The sequence below is a fragment of the Mchenga conophoros genome, linkage group LG8, assembly GCF_057382185.1.
Source record: "Mchenga conophoros isolate Kocher_MC1m ecotype Shallow Benthic linkage group LG8, M_conophoros_male_GT1.1, whole genome shotgun sequence".
Classification (NCBI taxonomy): domain Eukaryota; kingdom Metazoa; phylum Chordata; class Actinopteri; order Cichliformes; family Cichlidae; genus Mchenga; species Mchenga conophoros.
This window is the reverse complement of record NC_140533.1, coordinates 2,996,615-3,020,925: the sequence shown is the minus strand read 5'-3', so window position 1 is coordinate 3,020,925 and position 24,311 is coordinate 2,996,615. Positions and strand designations below refer to the sequence as shown.

The window sequence follows — 24,311 nt, the reverse complement described above, 5'->3', positions numbered from 1 at the left end:
TGGCCCATTGCTACGGGCCATTCCATCCTTATACAACCATGGCAAGAGCTTGGTCCGCATTGCCGGCAATAAGTCGGACTCCTTTTCAGTGGATGATGGACTCTGCCAGGGCTGCCCTTTTGTCACAGATTCTCTTCATAATTTCAATAGACAGAATTTCTAGGCGTCGCCAAGTGGCGGAAGGCTTTCACTCAGAAGTTCATCTCTGCTTTTCACAGATGATGTGGTTCTGTTGGCTTCATCAGGTGATGGCCCACAGTTTGCACTGGAATGGTTCACAGACGAATGTGAAGCGGAATGACAATCAGCACCTCCAAATCTGAGGCCATTGTCTTGAGCCGGAAAAGGGTGGAGTGCCCACTCCGGATCAGGAACGAGTTCTTGCCCCAAGTGGAGGAGCTTAAGTATCTCTGGGTCTTGTTCACGAGTGATGGGAGACGGGAGCGGGAGATCGACAGATGGATTGGTGCTGCAGCTGCAGTGATGCGGATGCGGTCTGTCATTGTGAAAAGGGAGCTGAGGAAAAGCAAAGCCTACCCTCACCTATGGTAATGGGCTGTGAGTAGTGACCAAAAGGACGAGATCGTGGATAGAAGCAGTGGAAATAAACTTCCTCCGAATTGTGGCTGGTCACTCCCTTAGAGATAGGGTGAGAAGTACGACCACCCGAGAGGGGCTCAGAGTAGAGCCGCTGCTCCTCCACATCGAAAGGAGCCAGTTCAGGTGGTTTGGGCATCTGACAAGAATACCTCCTAGATGAGGTGTTCTGGGCATGTCCCACCAGGAGGAGGCCTTGAGGCAGACCCAGGACACGCTGGAGAGATTATATCTCTCGGATGGCCTGAGAACACCTTGGTGTTTCCCTAGACAAGCTGGAGGAGGTGGCTGGGGAGGGGGAGGTCTGGGCTTCTCTTCTTAGGCTGCTGCCTCTGTGACCCGGTCCCGGATAAGTTGAAGAAGATGGATGGATGGAGGGCTAGATGTAAGGCCCATTTGGAACATCCTTTGACCTGTATAGTGTGCTAAGAGTTTTGTATTGTATAAGTTGTGAATTGGGGCTTTCAGTCATTTTGAACGTATTTAAGCGTATCAGTCTCCACAAGTTTTTAATCTTGACTGATCAAAATCAAATAGAGAAAGAAGGGAGGGAAATTAAATCATCAGTGTTTAATAACAACTTACAAATATTACAAAGTGGGTACAAAAATGTAAAAGTTACCCCTATAGGTATTTCTAAGATGTAAAAGTATTTCGTATTCTCTTTTCTATTGAGTATTTTCTGTTCTATTTTCCAACAGATATCTGTATTGTTTCAAATGGTTGTTAGTTTACATATGATAAGTAAAGATTTAGGGTTTTTGTTTTTTTTTTGTTTTTTTAATTCCCACCACGCCGGTGGAGATGTGTTTATGTTAAGGCTTTTAAAGCAGGTATGATTTTAATATTGGAGCTTATAAAAGGCAGATAAGAGATTTTTACTTTTGTGCTTTTGTGCTTGTTCTTGGTCCAGCCATGGGCTGTCTAACAAGCTTGATTTAATCCATTTTGAAACATATAGCAATTAGTGCTGTCAATAGACTTAATTAACTAATTAATCTCACAATTTTCTGTAATCAATTGTGATTAATCGCAATTACTTGATCAACATCTGGTTGCAACTACACTTTTTCAACTTTATATTTAAGCTTGTAACAGACATTTATGCAATATAATGAAATAAATGGGGAATAAACAAAGAATATATTCTTAAATTCATAGAGAATTTCAATACTTTTCTTCAATCTTTTAGCACAGGTCCTCTCAGGTGAAATGCAATTTTAAAAAAAAACTATATACTAATAGGTAAGTATACAGATATATTAGTGCTGTCAAACAATTAAAATGTTTAATCAGATTCATCACAGGGTTGCTGTGGATTAATTTTGATTAATCACGATTAAATATCATTCTGTCCCTTTTCCCTTTCTATTCCTGGCTTCCTTCTTCTGTCTTTCATCTTATAAAACAAACCAACAATATTACTTGCAAAACATAAAGAAATGTGGGGTGTCTCAGTACCTTTGCTACTGTACTTGTACTGTACAAACTATTCCATTTTAAATTCAAATTCAAATTCAAATTCAAATTTTATTTGTCACGTACACAGTCATACACAGTACGATATGTAGTGAAATGCTTGGACAACTGCTCGTGACCTAAAGAGAACAAAAAAGGAAAAGGCTATGAATAAGATAGGAAATAAATATGAAAAATTAAAAAGGGTAAATTTAACTAGGAAGGAATAAAATATAAATTAAGGTTAAAAATGAAATAACTGTACAACACAAATTAGAATGAAGGGTAAATTTAACTGGGAAGAATAAGATAAAGATAAATATATAAATTAAAGTTGAAAATAAAATAACTGTACAACAAAATACACAATACACAATATAGAACTATATAAGAATGTATGAAGAAATCTAAATATAAATAAATATATACACAATAACAGCAGCTGTACAAGTATTAACCGGAAATTAAGAATATAGTGACCAGTGTTGTGCAAAACCAAAGTCCAGAAAGTCATTTTACTCTAAAAGGCAAGTTTAGACATGTCCTACCTGAGTCCTTAATATGTCTGAGTGCATCACTTTCGGAGAAAGATGACATGTTGGTTGCTGGACTTTTGGCAGCTTGTTCGAAGCTTTTAAAGGGAACACTGCAAGTGTACACAACCAGGTCTGATAGCTCCGGAGTTATCTTGGAGACGCCTGCCTGACATCACATGCACATACACAGAAACCAACTGAATTAGTCACCATCCAGAAGTGGTCAGAGGTACTGTTTCTAGGATAGTGTCGTACCAACCTTTTTATCCTCCTTCCTTCTCGGTTTCCCTTCTATGCGGCTGGTCTCCTCATCTGAGGAACTGAGGTCTGAAGAGCTGGACGAGCATTCCTCCAACCTCTCCTTCTTCCCCTTCACTAGGACTTTACCTTTAAGAGCCTACACACACACACACACACACACACACACACACACACACACACACACACACACACACACACACAATGTTTGTTCTGGTGGCCCACATTAATAATAGAACATGTTTTAAAGAATATGTGTCTACTGTGCTCAGAATACAATCACCAGCTCTTCTCCGTTTGTACTCTTCCAACCCTTGCCGATGCCGGGATGTCCCTGATCCCACATCGCTTTGGAGTTCATCACTGGACTAGCCCCCTTAACAGGTAACCCAATTCTAACTATTGTAGACCATTTTTCTAAAGCAGCTAATTTCATCGCCCTGGCTAGGCTACGCTTTGTTCTGGAAACCACTCAACTCATCACTGACCATGTTTTCTGCCTGAATGTCATATCAGGCCACAGTCCCCACTTCCCGAGTTTGGAAAAAATTCTGTACTTCCCTCTGAGCCCAGTTCAGTCTCTGTTCTGGTTTTCACGCACAGAGTAATGGCCAGGCCAATAGGGCCAATCAGGAGATGGAGACCACCCTCCGCTGTGCTGCCACATCCAACCCTGCACACATTAACCTTTTCTGCCATTGGTCTTTCTCCTTTTGAGGCATTAGTGATCTGCCTATTGATCACGATAAGCGTTACATAATTTTCACCTAGTTAGACGCAGATTTTTCCTATCGTATAGAGAAGTTTTTCCTATTGTAAAGCTCTAAACATATTTGTTACACTTATACACTTGTGATACATGAAGGTAACTGCAGTTATAGCATAATCTTCCCAATAGAGCTCTCTGAGCAGTGCTCAAATTTTAGATAAAATTTAGTAATGTTCACAGACTGAAAACTGATTACAGGCCTAAATAATTGTCTCATGAAAGGGGCTACTTTCACATTTTTCTGTAATGCTTTTGAATATATTAAATTCTTACTGCATAACTATGTTACATGAGAAAAATGTCAAAGGGCTCTGAAAAAATCTCATGAGAGATAAAAGACACATGAAACATTTACTGCAAGTTTTCCCATACCAGGCTGAAACAAAGCTACAAATGTTCTAAGGTTTTACCAGAAGTATCAGAGGTCAGAACAAATGTATTTAATTGTATTAGTTTCAGTTATAATAAAAGATGGTAAGCAGTCTTACCAGCTGTGAAAAATACTGACAGCTGCCAGTGTTACACCTCAGCCTCCTAGTAATTATTGTATAAATGTAAGACTCCTAGGTGACTTCCTTCTTGAGTTACAGTATTCACAAGAATTTTAGAAAAATAGACCTCTGACCGTGAAGGTCCCCGAGATTCAAATTCATTTGAGGTTTTTAGTAAATGAACTTATGGCATTAATTTAAAAATCCTACGTCGCCATCTTTATCATGTTTTAAAGTTGGGTGTCCACGCCTGGCAGAGTGATGACGGTACCCTATCAGCCTTTTACAGCTGAGGATTAAAAACTGTAAAAGTGGTTGGAGACTGAAAAACTTTTATAGGCCATTGAAATCCAGCCAGCAATGTCCACCTGCCAATGAAAAGTATCAAGCACAATACATATATCTCTTTGTATGGATCATTTTTATCTTTATTAATCTGATGAAAACTGTAATTGTGAGAACAATCTACATGTGGTTTAATTAACCCAGGAATATTTACATGTCCCACATAAAGTTATGTTTGCTATCAGTGGATTTAGTAGTGCTAATGGGAACTGAACTTTCACTACTTGACTACTTACCTCTGGGGAAGGCAAATTGTGGGAATCCAGGCCTTCAAGAGGCTTTGTTAGAAATTTGTCTCCCAGAATGGAGTGCAGATGTCTAGCCATAACTTTCTGCTGCTCCAGAGAGCAGTGGTTCTCCAAAGACAGGATTAGAGGGTAGGGAGAGGACTGGGACAGACACAATGTTGGAAAGTCAGTGAGAAAAGTATTTTCTGTAGACCAGAGAAAAATAAGGAAATTATCACTTGGCCTGTCAGCAAAATTGTCACTGTGGCTAATGTCGATTTATAACACACCTTCCTCTTGTGTTAGGGTTGGCACCAACCTGTTTTTAGGTTTTAAATGCATAGAAGTGCTATTTAAATTTGTTTATTGCATCAAGCCTTTTTGACTTTGTCAGGAACCTCAATTTAAACAAAATAAAATAAAAAAAAATTTCACAAAATTACAAAATGCTTTGGCAAAAGTTATGACTTTTGTGTTGTTAGGGTCGGTTCTGACCCAGTTAAAATGTAAGATTATGAAATAATCAGTGCCAAAACTAAAATCATAAACACACTGAGCTCACTAACACTGTCGGAGAGAAGTTAGGGGCTTCTCTGTCTGTTTGTCTCCTCAGAACAAACAGCCCCTTTTATCCCTACTGCTTGATTGAAAAGGTAATCCAGATGGAAATGTATAAAAATGTAAGACATGTAAAGATGTTGGTGACATGCAGAGTATACATCTCCGGTTTGCAGCATGCAAAAATGAGAAGATTTACAATAAGCCAAGTTCTGCATCATATCTTTGAATAGAATTAGCCAGAAGACACAAAACAGCATAGCAATATGGACAAGCCAGTTTCTGAGGAGCTGGATGATAGAGAATGTCAACCACGGGATACAACAAAGATACATCTGATAAGTCTGATGAGGAGGTCACAGGTGCTGAAGCTGCTTCTGTTCTGCTGAAACATACAAATCCAAAAGTGGTCACATCTCTTGGAGTGCAGTATCTCCTGGCTTGCATGGCAGGGCCACTGCTGAAAATGTCACCAAAATGACCCCTGGGATTACCAGGTGTGCCGTGACAAGAATACGTGACATCAAGACATGTTTTCATTTGTTATTGATTTCACCACTTTTCCTAAAAGTCATTATTGCTATTACAATGCTTTAAAGAAAAAACAGTCCATGGCAACATTTGGAATGTCACCTCTGGGAATATCTGGATGCTTATATTGGTGCATTATAAACACTGATAGTTTCTGGATGCATCGCCAGGCAGAATCTTTTTCTTTTGAATGGTATTAAAAGTCCTCAGATTTGACAACAGTGGTACTAGAGCAAAAACTGACAAGCTTGCCCCATCAGAGATGTATGGGAGAGATTGGTGCATCTCCTTCCACTGATGTTCAACCCAGGGCAGAGGTGACAGCAGATGAACATTTTGTCCCTTTCATGGAAAAATGCTCTATCTGGCAACATAACACCAGCCAGACTGGCAAAAAAGACACAGAAATCCATGCATAGCTGATGCAAAAACTGCAATGCACAGAATCTACAGACTTACACAGACTAATGTGCAATTAGTATCCCTGTGAAAAATCAAGGAAAACTTCTAATCCTTAATATGATTACACGTGACAATATCATGTGCGACAATTTCTTTACCATCTATGACCTTGGATAAGGACTTCAGGAAGAAACTTACCGTGGTGGACACAATAAAACGAAGGCAAGCAAAACAAAAAAACTTGAACTGACCCCTGAAGGACAGGGCTCCACTTTCTTTAAAATGTGCTTTATAGAGACAACCATTGTTGTTTAATACTGTCCCCAAAAAACTCTCCAACTAAATATGTATGCATTAAACTGACCTGTAACACCACAGATCTTACAATAGTTAATAACATTAAAATAAAGAATAAATAAAACAAATTATTTTAGAGATATATTCTAGTAGTTGTAATTAATAGTAAGGTAACATAAAAAATCTCTTGAGGTTCAGTTTACCATTTTTTTCGATTGAAAAGGTATCCTGTAAAAAAGCCCTGTGGGCCACATTAAAACCAATCTTTTCATAGATAAGGAAGCTGAAGAAGGTAACCAACAGGTAACAAACAAATTGGATGATAAATTATTGTTTTGACGGTATCGTTTTGGCTGATTTGAGGCACGGTCAAAACTGACACGTTAACATAAGAGGCAGTAACAGAAAGCTAACACAAGAGGAAGGACAAGCAGTAAAAATCAAAGAACATATACAGCAGCAGCATCTATATCTATATATCTCAAGACATAAGTCAAATCATCAGAATGGACAAACATATATTTACCATCACTAATGATGCATTCAGATGAGCAAAACTAGCTTCTAGAAGTCATTCATGATGGTTCCAAATATATAACTATATATATACATATCTGAACATTGAGAATGTCAGCACAGTGTTAGCATTTGAAGCTTCTGCTGATTGTGTGAGGAATTGTTTTTGGCTCATTGTGGTCTCTTTAATGTCAGGTAATCAAGGTAAGAATTCTATAATCTGTGGACTAAAGCAGCATCTATACAGGAAGCAATCTGATTATTGAGCATTACTTTGCAGCTGATGGTTGGTTGTTAGAACACATTCAAGGCTCCAATTAGCTAGTTAACCCTCTAATATATTTACACTACTGTAATAAGTCAGTCAATGACATCTGCAGTAGTTGCTTAGATTGTTTGAAATACCATACTACACAATTTCTACAGTAAGATTTCATTTTCTGCAGAGAACTCTTGGTTACAGTGAAGTACTCACTTTGAAAGCATACTCATTGATAGTCTCAATTACTTCAACAAAGGGCACTTTGGAAGTAAGTGTGTGTCCATGATAGATAACTGGTTCTCCTTTGTCTCCATCCCAACAGTCCAGCTCCACACACCGACAACCATGTTTTAGAGCTCTAAGAGACAAATTCAAGCTTTGTGAGTAAAGGTGTACCTTGGGTTAAGAAAAAATTACATCTTAAACACCTTTTATTACATATTTCTGAAGTAAAGTAAATTTAAAGTAACTTAAAAAAATTATGGCATTTAATTACTTTTTGGACAAATGTAACATCAACATATGACTGTTCTAAGCATATCAAATCCTATAACAAAGTACATAAAGGCAAAATGGCTATATAGTATTTTGTAGAAGAGATTGCTTTTGAAAATTTATATCTGTGATCTTTTTGGCTAATGTTACTTGCATACTTGCATGCCTGCTTACAATGAATATTTGCCAGCTATCTGACATTTTCCATTTTCCACCTACTTCATCAGTAAACAATACAAATGGTGCACCTGTCACGACCTGCGGGATCGGCAAGGCGCTGATCATAATCTCCCCACTCCTGGCTCTCCTTTTCTATCTCTCTCTCCCCCTCTCTCCCTCTCTCTCCTGTTTGACCGGGGCGGAACTCATGGCGGCTTCACGCCCTCGGCCCACGCCTTCCTGGATTGGGAACACCTGGGCCTCATCAGACCAGCTGGTATTTTAGAGGGAGGAGGTCAGCTGTTCAACGCTGGATTGTTGTGAGGACTCTAGTCAGTACACGTCGAGCCCAAGTTTCCCATGCCTCCGCCTCAGAAAGTTAACGTGTGTCTCTGTGTTCTAGATTCCCCGGACCCGTCCCCGTGTTTCCCCGTGTGGAGTGTGGAAGGAGTGACTGGTCACTAGCGGAGAGAGAAAGGTTGGCGTGAGCGCGTGTGTGATTCCCCTGTTTTCCCTGGAACCCTGCCTCTCACATCTTGTTTATAGCACTATCCTGGCACTGTCTGTAAATACACTTGGTGGAGATCTTGTAAATAAACCGTCTCTGTTAAAACACAACTCCGGAGTCCTGCGAGTGGATCCTCAGAGCAACCCGTGACAGCACCATCAGATTCACGCGGAATAGCTGAGTTATAGCTGGCTGGCTAACTGTATCTTGTTTGGTTAAGTTATACTTAGTAAAAGTATGCGTGAGTGGAATTATCTGGCTTGCCAAATTAACTCACCAGCTGTAATGCGCCATGACTTTAACTTGTGTATAATGTTGAACAATGCCATGGTATAAACATTTCTACACTAAAGTATAATTGCCAACATGGGGTTGGTTAGCCAGCTAGTTAAAACTTGTACATGTGGGTTCATTTGTCAATGGTAACTTTTGTTAACAGTACCAAATTCCCAGGTATATACACCAACATTATGACCACCTGCCTAATATTGTGTTTATACCCTTTTGCTCACAGAAAAGCTCTGACCTGTTGAGGACTCCATTGCACCCCTGAAGACACGTTGCAGTATCTGGCACCAAGATTTTAGCAACAGATCGTTTAAGTCCTGCAAGTTGTCAGTTGTGGCCTCAATGGATTGGGCTTGTTTGTCTAGAACATTCCAAAGTTGGATTGAGATCTGGGGAATTTCTGAGGTCAGTATCTTGTCCAAGGACACTTTGGCATGCAACCAGAGACCAACCTTCAAATTAGCAGACCACCTGCTCTACCTCCTAAGCTACAGCCACCCAGGATGAAGTGATAGTCGTGACAGTCTTTTTCACTTCACTTGTCAGTGGTCATAACAGCTGAGAACAATTCTGAGAACAGAGCAGATATGCGAAGAAGCACTACGTAGTTTATCCACCTATTCCTGACACTAATCTTGATCTGAGTTATGATGTCAGTGGGCTTAGCTAGGCAGCCCAGACAACGCCATCCAGCTGTTTATAGGGGACTGACAAGTACTGCTGCATTTTGTGTGTTATGATTGGTTTTTACAAAAATTCTAATTCACCTTGTTCAGAATTTTGTGAGACAATTTAAAGTATAATAATTTAGTACAAACCTCTCCTACAATAATAATAGTATACTGCCTTTGTCAATAATAGTGAAATAGGTAGGTTACCAAATTAATAAATGTATTTGCACACGGCCTAGTTCACAATCACTGCCCTGTTGCTGTTACCGTATGTAAGGCTCTGTGCTGCTGTTCCCAGTCAGCTGGTCCTTAGTGAGGTAGGTGTTGTGGGACGAGGAGATGAAGTAGTGCGACAGTGGGTGTGCCATGTCTTGGTAAACTCTAGCGTGTTCTGGGTTAAACACACAGTTTTCCTTTGACAACATGTACATGGTGAAACCATTGGGAGTCATGAAGCTATTCTTCTGGGCTGCAATGGGCAAAGAGAAACAAAGTTTAAAAAATAGGGTATTAAATAAACATCATTTTTATTCTTATAATTAAAAATAATAATAAAAATGCCTTAATTTTTTGTAGCACAGAAACAGAGGGGGAAGACATTCAGAAGGGATGCGACTGGCCAGGAATCAAACTGGTTGACTGGTTGCTGATGTATCCATGTAGACTGCATCCTCTTCACTCATTTACAGCTTTTCAACTCTTTTTATATCAGTCTGAATTAATCTTCATGTGCCTATGATTAGTCAATTGATACCAGGAAAATACAGTAGACACACAGAGGAGCAGTCTGGAGCAGCCTATGTATACTCAGTATACACAGACTATTCTATAAAGACTTGAATCTCCTTCAGGTCTGATGTAAACTGAAACACTTCAGCTTATCTGATCACTTACCTCATCAATCCTTGTGTTTTCATTTGCTCTAGCCAGAATGTGTTACTGCTTATCCCTCAGACAGACTGGGAATAAATATAGAATTACCCCATCCCATTGTGATATTCTGTTCTGTCCTATTAGACATCTATGTGAAATGTTGTCAGGTCAGACTTGGTGTATGAATCTTTGAGTTGTGGCCAAACTGTGTTTTCCAGTCAAAATGTCCTTTGTACCACAAACTTCATCCTTTAGCACAGCTGAATATTTGTCAGGTAAGCTTTGCTATTTTTAAAGTATTTTAATTCTCCAATCTTATAATTTATTGTTACTAGTACCGTACCCCACTCATTAAGTTCATAGGTGAGTATGAGGCTTTGGGCATGAACGAGTGAGGCATCCTCCCCCTGGTCCTTTAGGAAATCCCTCAGGTCCACAGCTGAAAGCACACAGCCATTTGCAGAGTAGCGAATGAATATGATGTCCAGTTCTGGCCTTCGTAACAACTCCCTGCAGAAAACTTCAATCTCTCCATGATCGAGACGACCGTCACCTGACTGGTCACATTTCTATCAGAAAGACGGAAATAATAGCAGTTTGTTAATGTGCAAATAGAACATGATTTGCTGTGGGGGTGTTATCTCTACCCACTTTTGGTCTATATATCCCTGTATCTGCTATATTATTTTTTATCCCTGGTGGGGATAGCTACGTAAAAATCCAGTGTTGTGAAAAAGTGAGCAGTGCCTAACCGGTCCAGGAGCTCATCGACCTGGGGCATCGGATAAGGATATTCCACACAGAACCATACAGACCCATCTTTCTTCACCACAAGAACTAAGGGGCTACACCACACACTGTTTGACTCTTCTATCACTCCTATTTTCAGCAATTCTCTCAACAATTTGCCTCTTGCTCAGGTAACCTGTAGGGCTGTAAACACACCGCCACGCCAGGTCGCTCTATGCATGCCTATGCAAAATGGTGCTCTATGAGCGAAGTATGACGTGCAGAGGTGAGAACACATCTGCAAAACGCTGTTGGATACACCAACATCCACTCTCTGGCCCTGTGTGAGATGTTTATTACAATGGAGAGAGGCAGGAATGTTTGAATTTGGCATCTCTGGCCCCAATTCATCTCTCTCCTCTCCTGGTTTAGATTTCATGCCCAATAATTTGTACAGCTGTTTAAGTGTGTGAGACATGAATGACCTGCCCTGGTCAGTCAGGAATCTCTTTTGGGCTGCCAACTCAAGAGATGCCCTGAACAGCGCCTGCGCAACACTCTTTGCAGAGATGGTGCCCAGCATCACTGCTTCCGAGGGTTGCTTTGCATAATCCACCATAACTAATACAAAGCGATAGCCACGTACCCTTCGGTGAAATGGCCTGATGAGGTCCATGCCAATGCGCTCAAACGGCACTTCCATTATTGGTAGTGGGCAAAAAGGTGCTTTTACGATAGCTGGCTGGTTAACCAGCTAACATTCCTTGCATGACGCATACCATCAGCGCACATCTGCTCGGGCCTGGCCAATAAGATTGGGCTATTATTCGCTCCAGAGGTTTATCATATCCCATATGCCCTGCAATGGGGTTATAATGAGCCGCCTGGAAAATAATTTCTCGACGGCTTTTCAGCACCAACAACTGGGTGTACTCCTCCTCTGTGTGAGTGTCACAACTCACTTGATAAAGCCTATTGTTCAATAATACAAAGTGTGGGTAGGCCTGCGCAGCTTCAGGGCACACCAGGTGACCATCAATTTCTATCACTTGGTCGAAGGCTGAGTGTGGGGTGTCATCATAAGACTGCTCCAGTGGGAAATCTCCCCTCGGGTGAATCACTGGTGCCGGCGGATCCTCCCTAGAAGTACATGTCACCGCTGAATGCCGCGCAGACACTACGTGCTACTGCACTGTAAAATATTGTGTGATATTTGTGAATGCTCCCATGCACACACTTAACCGCACTTTGCTTCCAACAATGCTCTGGGGTGAACCAAGCTTTGATGCACGAGGGTCTGCGTACAGGCCATGTCCACCAAAGTCTGGTGTATATCTCCTTGACACCTTACTAATATGCGGTAAGTCTGGTTGGGCCCAGAACACCCGCCTGACCTCCATCAGTGGACACTCCCGTTGCAGGTGTCCCGGCTGCCTGCGCCACCCCCTGTGGCTCGGGTGCCTGTTGTTGCTCGGCTCCGGGTTGGCAGGTTCGCTAGGACAGATTTGAGGACTGCAGGGGCGGAGGTCGCTCCGCTGGGGCTGGGCCAGGGGGCCTCCTCCTCGACGCAGTTACCGGCGGTTGCCTGCTGACCAGTTGGTGATCTTCAGCCAGGGCTGGTAACAGCGGACCATGTCGCCTCTCTGGGCAGCCCCTCCACAAACTGCTCCAGGACAATCATTGAGAGCATCCACGCCTCGCCCTCTGATGGCTCGGGCTGCAGCCATCTCATCGCGGCATTGTGCAGCCTACTAGCCCAGGCGAACAGCTGATCCCCCGCCTGCCACAAAACCGCCTGCAATGGTCCTCTGGGGAGAGCCCAGGCGAACGTCCTCAAAATGCCCCCCTGACACAGGGGGGTAGGATCACGGCCGCCGTCTGGGCCACTCCGGATAGCAGCAGCAGTAGCCGCGGAACCCACTCCACAGCAGGCCACTGGCATGCCTCAGCACTAACCTGGAACGCCTCCATGAGGACCTGGGGATCATCCCCGTCCCCTTTCCGGTGCATGGCCACCATGAGAGGAGGGGATCGCAGCGGTGCGGCTGCCCTGTCCAGTCTCTCCCGCACACTTGTTTGTTGCTCTGCCTGAGCCCAAAGCTCATTCAGCTGGTCTTTGTGCACTGCTGCCTGCTCTTGGTGCATCACTATATCTGCCAAGTAGGTGCAGCAGCTGCACAGGTGCCGCAGACTGCGGGACCACCACTGTGAAATGAATGGACCCCACGTAGCCTCAGGTGACAGTTTTATGGTGTTATTAACAATACGTTATCCTTTTTCCTGATGTCAGGAGGTCAGCTTTTCAGCTGCTTCTCCACTCCACACTCAGCTCCTCTCTTGAGCCCCTGCGTCACTGAAATAGGGACAGTCTGATTACTGAGTGGCAGCAGCTGCCCTGGCAGCCACCCTGGCACTGCACCTTGAGCCCACTTAACCACCCCCACACTGCAGCGGAGCCAGAGGCAACACCCCGCCATATGCACACTCCAAGTGTGGGATGAATAACTAACCCAAATTGAGGAGTCTACAGTGGCTTGCAAAAGTATTCGGCCCCCTTGAACTTTTCCACATTTTGTCACATTACAGCCACAAACATGAATCAATTTTATTGGAATTCCAGGTGAAAGACCAACACAAAGTGGTGCACACGTGAGAAGTGGAACGAAAATCATACATGATTCCAAACATTTTTTACAAATAAATAACTGCAAAGTGGGGTGTGTGTAATTATTCAGCCCCTGAGTCAACACTTTGTCGAACCAGCTTTTGCTGCAGTTCCAGCTGCCAGTCTTTTAGGGTCTGTCTCTACCAGCTTTGCACATCTACAGACTGAAATCTTTGCCCATTCTTCTTTGAAACAGCTCCAGCTCAGTCAGATTAGATGGACAGCGTTTGTGAACAGCAGTTTTCAGATCTTGCCACAGATTCTGGATTGGATTTAGATCTGGACTTTGACTGGGCCAGTCTAACACATGGATATGTTTTGTTTTAAACCATCCCATTGTTGCCCTGGCTTTATGTTCAGGGTCGTTGTCCTGCTGGAAGGTGAACCTCCGCCCCAGTCTCAAGTCTTTTGCCGACTCCAAGAGGTTTTCTTCCAAGGTTGCCCTGTATTTGGCTCCATCCATCTTCCCATCAACTCTGACCAGCTTCCCTGTCCCTGCTGAAGAGAAGCCCCCCCAGAGCATGATGCTGCCACCACCATATCTGACAGTGGGGATGGTGTGTTCAGAGTGATGTGCAGTGTTAGTTTTCCGCCACACATAGCGTTTTGCATTTTGGTCTCATCTGACCAGAGCAGCTTCTTCCACATGTTTGCTGTGTCCCCCACATGGCTTGTGGCAAACTGCAAACGGGACTTCTTATGGTTTTCTGTTAACAATGGCTTTCTTCTTGCCACTCTTCCATAAAGGCCAACTTTGTGCAGTGCACGACTAATAGTTGTCCTGTGGACAGATTCCCCCACCTGAGCTGTAGATCTCTGCAGCTCGTCCAGAGTCACCATGGGCCTCTTGGCTGCATTTCTGATCAGCGCTCTCCTTGTTGGGCCTGTGAGTTTAGGTGGACGGCCTTGTCTTGGTAGGTTTACAGTTGTGCCATACTCCTTCCATTTCTGAATGATGGCTTGAACAGTGCTCCGTGGGATGTTCAAGGCTTGGGAAATCTTTTTGTAGCCTAAGCCTGCTTTAAATTTCTCAATAACTTTATCCCTGACCTGTCTGGTGTGTTCTTTGGACTTCATGGTGTTGTTGCTCCCAATATTCTCTTAGACAACCTCTGAGGCCGTCACAGAGCAGCTGTATTTGTACTGACATTAGATTACACACAGGTGCACTCTATTTAGTCATTAGCACTCATCAGGCAATGTCTATGGGCGACATTCAGGATTTTGTTCACAAGTGAGAGGAGTGCGGAATATGAGATCAACAAACAGACTACATGGCAGTCCACTGTAATAAAGAGAGAGCTGAGCGTAAATGTGAAGGTGTCAATTTACTGGTTAGTCTACGTTCCTACCCTTTCCTATGGTCACAAGCTCTGAGTACTAACCAAATAAAGTCATCACCATTTGTATACAATATAACTGAAAAACCCACACTGCGCGCCAAGAGGGGAAATCAATACTCCAGACAGAATGGCTATAAACCCGTAAAGTTAGCTTTAATTTAAATGATTGACTTTAATTACTTAAATTAAGCAGTGTGTTCTGCTACCTGGAAGAGGCTGCGAGCATACTGGTCATTCAAGTCAATATTGATCATCTGCAGCAGAATCTGAACCTCATCGTAGCTCATCTTGTCGTCGCGGTTTCGGTCAGCCCGACTCATATAAGCATGAATCCAGGTGACACTGTCAAGGAAGCACTGGTGAGCCATATGGTGTATTTTAACATGAAGTCTCAGTGGTTACCTCTTACAGTGCTAACTCTCTAGTTTGGATCTCTTGGTTCCCAGTGGTCAACAAATTATAATTAAATAATAATAATAATGATAATTATTAAATGTACACAAAGTAGTGCTTCTATAAATCCAAATGAACAGGGATGTATGTCCACCCCCACAAAAATCAAGGATATTGGTCAAGTTTCTCCTTCTGGGTCATGTTGTCCATCCTCTCCTGCAGGGTACGGATGCCACGGGCCCAGCACTGAGCTTCTTCTTGGCTTTGGCAGAGGAGATCCAGGCTTTTACGAGACCCTTTGAAGACCACTGTTAAACACTGGTTTTCAGGTACTGAGCCAACCATCTGCTGCAATGTTTCTGACTGGCAACCTTCGTGCACACACTCCACTTCCATGATGGAGACTGGAGGATGAAGAAAGAAATAAAGTGAGCAAAGAATTATTCAAATATATTCACACCTTGTGATTGTTATGGTCCTGACAGAGAGTTTTAAGATTTTTTTCTTTTATCTTTGTTTATTATTTGTTATGATACACTGTGTAGTGAGCAGAGAATTGGACCCAATATGCAGGACTCAGAAACAGAACTGAACTCAAAAGGCAGCTTTATTCCTGGACATGCAGCAAACCAAAATGCAAAGAACTTAAGTAAGCAGATACTGGTGAACATTAGCTAGAGAACTACACTGAGAAATAGACAGGGCACACAGCTATGGGAAGATCACAACAAGTGACAGAAGGAAACAGGGGGCTTAAATACCCATGAGATATGGGTAAAGGTGAAACACCTGGAGAACACAGCTGAGCAGAATCCACTAACAAAGCAAGGAAGGCAAAGCAGAACATAACACACACGAGACTATAACTAAACTCAGAAGCACAAGAGAACAATATATACAGAGACAACTCTTTTGTAATTTCAAAGAAATGAGCACATCCAGAACCAAGCTCGAAGACCCAGGACCATGACACTATTAGGTTTTCCACCCAGTTCTTGGTTTGTTTGTTCTTTAGAATTTGGTTCTTTGCTTATTCTGGTTTCCGTAGTTTCCTCTTATGTACTGTTACCACACCTTTGTCTCTGTGGTTAGTAACTTCCTGTTTTAATTTGGAAGTCTTTTGCCTTCTGTGTTGTGCTTATAGTTTTACTTCCCCTATCACTGTTTAGTTTCACTGCTTTCTTCTCACCGATCTGTTTTCCTAATTTAGCCCTCAATGTGCTCCGATGTGTGTATAACCTGTCTTTCACTTTAAGCTGACTGTATCACACTGTTGCCTACTTATGTATTTCCCTGTTATTTTGGATTTTGTTTCATGTATTTCTGTTTACTGTTTGTCTCTGCATTTATAGACCTTTTCCGTCTTTTTCAACCAAATGGCTCTCATTATGTTTTGAACCTTGTCCTGTCACATTTTGGATGTGGGTTCTAACATTCTGCACTTCACTAAGATGACAGAACAAGGCAACCAGAACATGGATGCAGAAGATATAGCAATCCTTTCCAAGGACCTGAAGGAGGAATTTAGGAAGCTTTTTGGAATTTCTACCTAGATTTTTGGATCTACACATATTAAAAGTCTGTGGGCTGAAGGCCAGCATGCTGATGATGCTGATGCCATTGCCAGCCCCCATCACAGCCCAGTCTCAAAATGGGCTCTGCCTCTAGGGGACTCTCATCCCTACCATTGATAATGGGCTCCAACCAAGCTTTTGGAGGGGTCTCCTCTGCCGATGTCAGCCTCCTCCGAACCCCCCCTGAATGATCATGACCTTTATCACCAGCTGCCATTCACCCCCTCCAAAGGGTCTCCAACCTGGGTATTGCTGGCTGTCATCACTGGCCACCGACTGCCAAAACAGGCCTACTGGCCACCTCCTCGGCCATTGCTGGGCCCCGGGCTCACTCCGAGAACTGTCTCTCTTCATTTGGGTAAACCCATAAAACTGCTTCTCTGCTTTGTCCTGCAGCCAGGCCAACCCACAGGACTGTCTTTGTACCTTGCATCACCTTTGGACCGGCTCTCTGAACATATTTTCCTTTCCCTTTGGTCTCCTCTGCCTCTTGATTCTGCACGTAGGCCTTTCTTTTCCAGCTTTTGGACTCTATGTTTGTTTTAGTAAGACACTTGTTTGTGTCTAACAAGCTTTTTTTATTTCCACATGTCAAGTCCAATTACAACCATCTACAAGTTTTTTGAAATACATCTGAGAAGATTATGGAATGAAGAGTACAAAGATTTAGCTTCAATGTGGGGATGAAATGAATCTTATTTAGAAGTGTAACATACTAGAGGAAAACCATCTCTGTAATGATCTTGGATGTCAGGAGTAAACCACAGAACTGGCACACCAAATCCAGTGCCAATTAAAGGCCCTGTACTGTACTTGGGAGTGGCTGAGTCATATGTTAACTACACAGCATCAAACCCACAGGCTCCAAGGCGGACTCCCGCCATATGTTTTGCAATCCCACTATTTGAACTAGAGAAAGGATCTTATGCTCAAAATAGATGAGCTCTATAATCAGGGCAACATGTGTGACCCTCAGATAGTGAAGGAGGGAGTACAAAGTACAGAGCAGCAAACTGTATTTAAAATGATCAAAAATAGATACAGTACATGGACATTTTACCTTACACACCCAGCCACCACTGAGCAGCCATTTGTTCTCCAGAAGGAAAGGCTACAGCGTATTACATAGGTTATATGTAATGTCATAGTTCTCTTTCCATATGAGCTAATCTAGTTACTTTAATCACTTTAGCTAAACATAATGATGTTGGTCAGCATGTCTGCATAGTAACCCTTTATGATAACAATGATCAATAAACAGAAAAATGTATAGGTAATTAAACTTTACTTCACTGTTAACAAATAATTAGACCATGATTTTTCTTTAGATTATTTATTTATGTATTAGATGAATTTAAAAATGGGAGAAAAACATCTTTCTACCACAGGCCATGGTCTATTGATGATGATTACATCTTGACCAAAACTTGAGACACATTTTCGGCTCACGCATTAGTGATCTTTAAAAAGAAGCAGGTGTGATTATTTATCAAAGTATCAATGGCTCGATTCCTGTTTCTTTAGACAACATATCATATTGTTCCTGGACAAGATAGTGAACCCAAATTGCCCCTGAAACGTCCACTGGAGTGTGTGTAATAGATAAAAAGCCATGCACTACAGTTCTGAATGAGCGCGTTTGTGAATTTATAACAGTGCTGTTAGTGTTTCGCTAAGAGCATCAAAGCACTACATTAAGTGCCATTACAAAGTATTTGCCCCCTTACTGATTTCCTAGTTTTTGCATATTTCTAACACTTACACATTTCAGATCATCAAATACATTTAGACAAAGATAAGATATTTATGAATCGCAGATTTGTGTTTGAAAAGTTTGTATGCACAATTTGCACACTGATTTTTTGTGTATGCACTGCTGAGGCGCACTGACAAACACACTGAGAACTCCACTTCTGGCTTATAAAAACTCAAAATGAAGGTTTTGGAGTGGCCAAGTCAATGTCTGGACTCAAATTAAGACTGAGATGCTATGGCCTGACCTTAAACAGGTCCTCCATGTTCAAACATTTCCAACATAACAGAATTAAAAACATTTTGCACGTAAGAGTAAGTCAAAATTTCTCCACAACTGTGTGAAATAGTCATTCCCAGTTATTCCAAATACTTGATTGTGGTTTCTGTTGTCAAGGAGCGCACAAAAAGTTATTAGGTTTTCAGACAGGTACAGACAGGTTTGGATGGCTTTTTTTCCATTAATAAATTAAATGATTTAAAAACTTTATTTTGTATTTACTCGGCTTATCTTTGTCTTACAATAGAATTTGTTTGATGATCTTTGTGTTTTATAATCATCAGCACTGTATAATATATGTTATATGAAAATAATCATTTATTTATTCTGTGATCATGTAACAGTGTGGACTGCAACTTGTTATAGTTTAATGTTTCATTTACAACTGACAATTCAAATTCATTTAGTGTCAATAGTGTGATGCTGCATACAACTTACAGGATTGTTGTTCCTTGGCTCGGCTGGATGTTTTGTATGATTGACACCAAACGGTGACACCATCTTCCAGCAACTTCAGAATCCGACGCTTCTGCCAGCGAGGCGAGCGAACCTTCCCATGTAATGATTTCATATGTTACAATACATGTAATATATAGCATTCTCAAACTACTTCTAACCGCTACAAATGGTTTATAATTATTGATACCTTCACCATACTAGAGCCCTGCAGCATCTGCCTCACATCTTCATCATTTTGCACTCCTAGAAAGCATAGAGACAAAATGATGGTCGATTAAAATTATGTTATAAACACTATATTTATATACTGTATTTGGGTGTGTATAAAATAGCAGTGAGCATACACCTAATTATAATACGATTCAAATTCAGTAGCACTGGGATAGGCCGAAGAAAGAACAGGGAGGGCATAAAGAGAGGAAAAAGAGATCAGAGTTAAAATTAGAGGCTAGTGTGTATACATCTGCCACACCACAGCTGCTCGTGTGGGTACACTGTAATTGAAATATATCTTGGGTGGGTGGACAGAGAAAAATGGAAGGAAAAACTATAAAGACAACACTTGGAGCCATTATAAACTTGGGCCCCCCAAAAAAGTAACACCTCCAGAAATGTGCCTCATAGCTGAATGGATGTGTACTTCTGCTAGAGGAGATTCTTTATTATACAGTTATTCATTATAAAAAAAATATGTCATTTTGCACCAGGCCACGAGCAATCCTTGTAGGGTTAGTTCTTATAACTTGGACATAGTTCTCTCCGTTTGTATGTCAATACTTGAAAGTACAAACTGTCAAAATTCTTGGTATCCCGTTTGTGGGTTCTTTTGTAGAATCTCATGAACTCTACGGCACGGAAGGAACCTTTCAGTGACGTAAGTGTATGGTGATTAGTCTAGAGCCCATAAGGTGGACTGCAGTCTGAATCCGAATCCAAACACTATTCTGTATGGACCCATTAGATTTGATTCTTGGTACAAGTTTTCTTGTATGCATGTACAGCATGGTTATTTTAATCTGTACTGCTATTTTCATTTTTTGGCAGTCAGTGTGTGCACACAGCAAACATAGACCAGTCACATGGATTGTAAGTCATTCCATGTGATGTTACTCAGCCAATCAGGTCATTTTTTCAAAGCAACGTTCCAAACTAGACCTTTTCTTTTTTAAATTAAGGACTTTATATGTAAGACAACTCTTTCAAGAGTTCTTTATTTCATTTTGAATGTAAAAGAACATTATTTTATTTTATTCTATTTTAGTTTATTATATAGCACTTCAGTTCATAGTGAAAACATATAATAAACCCTGCTGAAATACAATTGAATTGAATGTTCTTTATTTTACTGGAGACCCAGTTGTTGACCACATACAGCCACTAATACAACTATTTTTAATATATTGAAATTAATTATAATGTTTTTGTTATTCTGGAGCTTCTTTCGAGGGGATTTTCTCAAACTCGACCGCCTAAACTTTTGTCTAGACGTAAGCATACGGCACATCTGGAAGTTATTCACAGCGACTTCACTCGCTCCACATGGTGATGTGTTAGCCTTATTCTAACATGGATTGAATAAAAATTTCACCTCAAAATTATATACCCAATACCCTATAATGACAGTGAAATGTTTTCTTTAAATTCTTGGAAATTTAAAACTAAAAACTAAAAATATAATACAGGCATAAATATGCACAGCCTTTGCTTATTGCAATTCTTGATGATGATAAAAGTTTGGCACACCTGGACTTCTTTAAGTTTCTCTTTAAGTGAAGAGATTTCACATCTCATCAGAGAAACTTCTTCAATTTTAAAACCAAATTGTGCAGAGTCCCAGGTATTTAAAATGTACTGGGAGTTATTCCAGGTTTCTTGACCTACTATCATCCATGTGCTTCATCACATGAGCCATAGTTTGAAAAAAGGCATGACTAAGGCCTTTCTACCCTGACTGCTCAGAATGGCTGGGCGGCAGTTACAGGAAGTGTCCTGGTGATGCTTCTTCCATTTATGGATGATGGAGGCCCCTGTGATTACTGGGACCTTCAATGTAATATAATCCAGTCTTGGAGGTCTACAGACAAGTCCTTGTCTTCACAGCTTAATTTGTCCTCTGAAATCTGCCGTCAACTACGGGACCTTATATTAGAGAGCTGCCTTTCCAAACCATGTCCAGTGAACTCCATCCCCCTAAATGATTGTGACATATGGACACTCCTCTCTCAACTTGGTTCTGCTGCAGGTTTCTTCCTATTAAAAGGGAATTTTTCCCTTCCCATTGTTGCCAAAATGCTTGCTCATATAATTGTTGGGGGTTTCTCTGTTTTCTCTGTATTATTGTAGGATCTTAACCTTACATTATAACGCGCCTTGAGGTAACCTGTTGTTGTAATTTGGCTCTATAGAAATAAAACTGAATTGAATTGAATTGAATTGGACACACCACGGGTGGACTCTAGTCAAGTTGTAGAAACATCAGACACATGATGACACAGGATGCATCACAAATACTTATGTACATGCTATGTTTTGGGTTTTTAGTGTAGAATTCTGAGGTGAAAAATGAATTTAATCCATTAAAAAAAAGGCTGTAAATACCGAGCTATAGCACATGGGTGGCTAAAGTTGTTTTACCCTGGGATCCAAATTTTTTGTTTGAAAAAAAAAAGAAGAAGAAAAATCATAGAAGTGAGAATGGGCTCAGTTTATGTTGCTCAATTCAGTGGCACATATTTAAATGTGAAAACTGTACATCTATAACAACAGAGTCACCTCCTTATTTTTTAACTGGATTTGAATAAGTCAGGAAAATATTTTAAGTTAAATATCGGCTCACTGGAATACGGTAATTTCAGTAATTTTACTATCTGGATAAACTAGAGCAGCGTGGAATAGTATACCTCAAGTACCTCGATTTGTACTAGGGAGCAAAGCAAAATTTTCAAGCACTGCAATCTGAATGTGAAGCAGGGTTAACGGGTTAAAGCAGGGTTACCGTCTAGCAAAGCCATTTTCTCAGTCGGAGGGAGATACCGGTACTCTTTCAGTAAAAATACAATAATAATGGATTGGATTTATATAGCGCTTTTCTAGGCACCCAAAGCGCTTTACAATACCACTATTCATTCACTCTCACATTCATACACTGGTGGAGGCAGCTACAGTCTGCAGACTGACAGAAGCGAGGCTGCCATATCGCGCCATCGGCCATCACCAGTAGGGTAAAGTGTCTTGCCCAAGGACACAACGACCAGGACAGAGAGCCCAGGGATCGAACCGGCGACCTTCCGGTTACAGATGCGATTCCCAACCCCCTGAGCCACAGTCGCCTAATAAAGCATAATAAACGCACAGGCTGCTGTAACAAAAACTCTCACCCAGATTCCGCAGAGGATCAATGGCCTTTAATTCGGACGTCCCGGCTCCGTTCTTGACCTGGGGGATTGCTTTCTTTCTGTTGCCCAACATACTGTAAAGAGGCTGCGCTTTATTTAGCTCTCCGTGCCTCCCTCCGTCCCTGCAACCGTATCCTGCGTTGTGTGTGTGACCGAGGTAGGAAGTTGACAGTCTACTGGCTCGGCTGTCAAGACAGTGTATACAAATCACAGAGCAGAGTGCTCCTCATGTTTTATCCTGCCGGAGGAAAACAAGAGACAAGACAAACCTTTGCAATGTCATTGTGGTTGGATTGTAAAGCATCTCTTCCTGGATGATTTTCAAAATAAAGACTTTGCGACGCGCAAACAGGGTAGACCTACCTGTTTCATGTTATTTATTTATATTTATAAAAGACGACTTCTGGACCCACGTAGTCTCTTGAAGTAAAATTAAAAATAGTGTAGACAGAGGCATAATTAAGACCTTGTATAACCATTCTCTGCTTGTCATTCTCTGCTTGTGTCTACAAGATTTAGTAATTTTTATTTGAACATCAATTAATTTTTATTGTTATATTTTATGTATTTAATATATTATAGCATTACTTCACAGCAACAGTTGTGTCTTTTCCCAGTTTGTGAGCTAATGTCACTGTAATATTAGAAAGAGAACAACAGCCATCACCAAATTCGCCATGGATAGCACTTGGTGATGGTGCGATACAAGAACTACCTTTAAACAGGAAGATAGACAGACAGAGTCAGTCCAGTTCTTTCTTATTGTATTGCTTAACAGAAAATATCTGCACCCATTTATCCATCAATTTCCAAATTCAGCGTTGGGAGTGGAGGAGGCGGGAGAACATGCAAATGTTTTGTCATGTTGTATTCTACTAAGAAAGCTACTGAGTCACATTATTGCAGATTCATCATGATTAACTAAATAATCGAAGCATTATTTTAAATTGATCAGAACTGCAAGGTGAACGTTTCCTAATCACGATGCCACATTAGTTATTTATTCGTATTTCCCATGTATTATCTCACCTTACCAGAAATAATATTTTTTGAAGCTTTTAACCTAAATCTGTGATTTGGACCTTATTATGCCTTTGTTTTGAAAGCACACGTCGATATTTCCGGGGATGTCTTCGTGAAGTCGACAGCAAAAATTATTTAAACGGATTATAGACCGTGGACAGACGTGAAATTTGAGATTTCCTCGTCCGCCCCATCTACTAAGATCCAGTTTTAAAAGGGACCACGGTACAAGTGATGCATTCACTGATGTTAATGATCAGCCCTAAAGCTGATCCTTAACACAGTCCTCTGTTAGGGCAGCGGAGGGCTATTGTATAATAATTAATCCACAAATCGGGCTGCATGTCCCGGGTTGACTGCAATACATGAAAGTGATGGATGCAAATTGATGCCTCCTAGACTAATTTCGTAATTGCAGGATAATGTTTTAAACAATGCTAACGACAATAAAAAAATA

The 24,311-nt window shown here is 41.2% G+C and overlaps 1 protein-coding gene across 1 annotated transcript in view; it reads right to left on the bottom strand.

The window, feature by feature from the left end:
• Nucleotides 1–23,080, bottom strand: part of LOC146567914 (1-phosphatidylinositol 4,5-bisphosphate phosphodiesterase delta-3-A-like) — a 35,005-nt gene extending 11,925 nt beyond the window's left edge. Inside the window, exons 1-11 of the mRNA XM_085283615.1 lie at nucleotides 22,814–23,080; nucleotides 19,624–19,679; nucleotides 19,416–19,527; nucleotides 15,547–15,775; nucleotides 15,185–15,314; nucleotides 10,585–10,810; nucleotides 9,636–9,837; nucleotides 7,461–7,605; nucleotides 4,691–4,843; nucleotides 2,851–2,988; nucleotides 2,604–2,757 (exon numbers count right to left, since the gene is read on the bottom strand). Of these exons, the coding sequence (XP_085139741.1) occupies nucleotides 2,604–2,757; nucleotides 2,851–2,988; nucleotides 4,691–4,843; nucleotides 7,461–7,605; nucleotides 9,636–9,837; nucleotides 10,585–10,810; nucleotides 15,185–15,314; nucleotides 15,547–15,775; nucleotides 19,416–19,527; nucleotides 19,624–19,679; nucleotides 22,814–22,904 (1,636 nt within the window). The 5' untranslated portion in view covers nucleotides 22,905–23,080. The remainder of the gene's footprint in view (nucleotides 1–2,603; nucleotides 2,758–2,850; nucleotides 2,989–4,690; nucleotides 4,844–7,460; nucleotides 7,606–9,635; nucleotides 9,838–10,584; nucleotides 10,811–15,184; nucleotides 15,315–15,546; nucleotides 15,776–19,415; nucleotides 19,528–19,623; nucleotides 19,680–22,813) is intronic.
• Nucleotides 23,081–24,311: the final 1,231 nt, after the last annotated feature.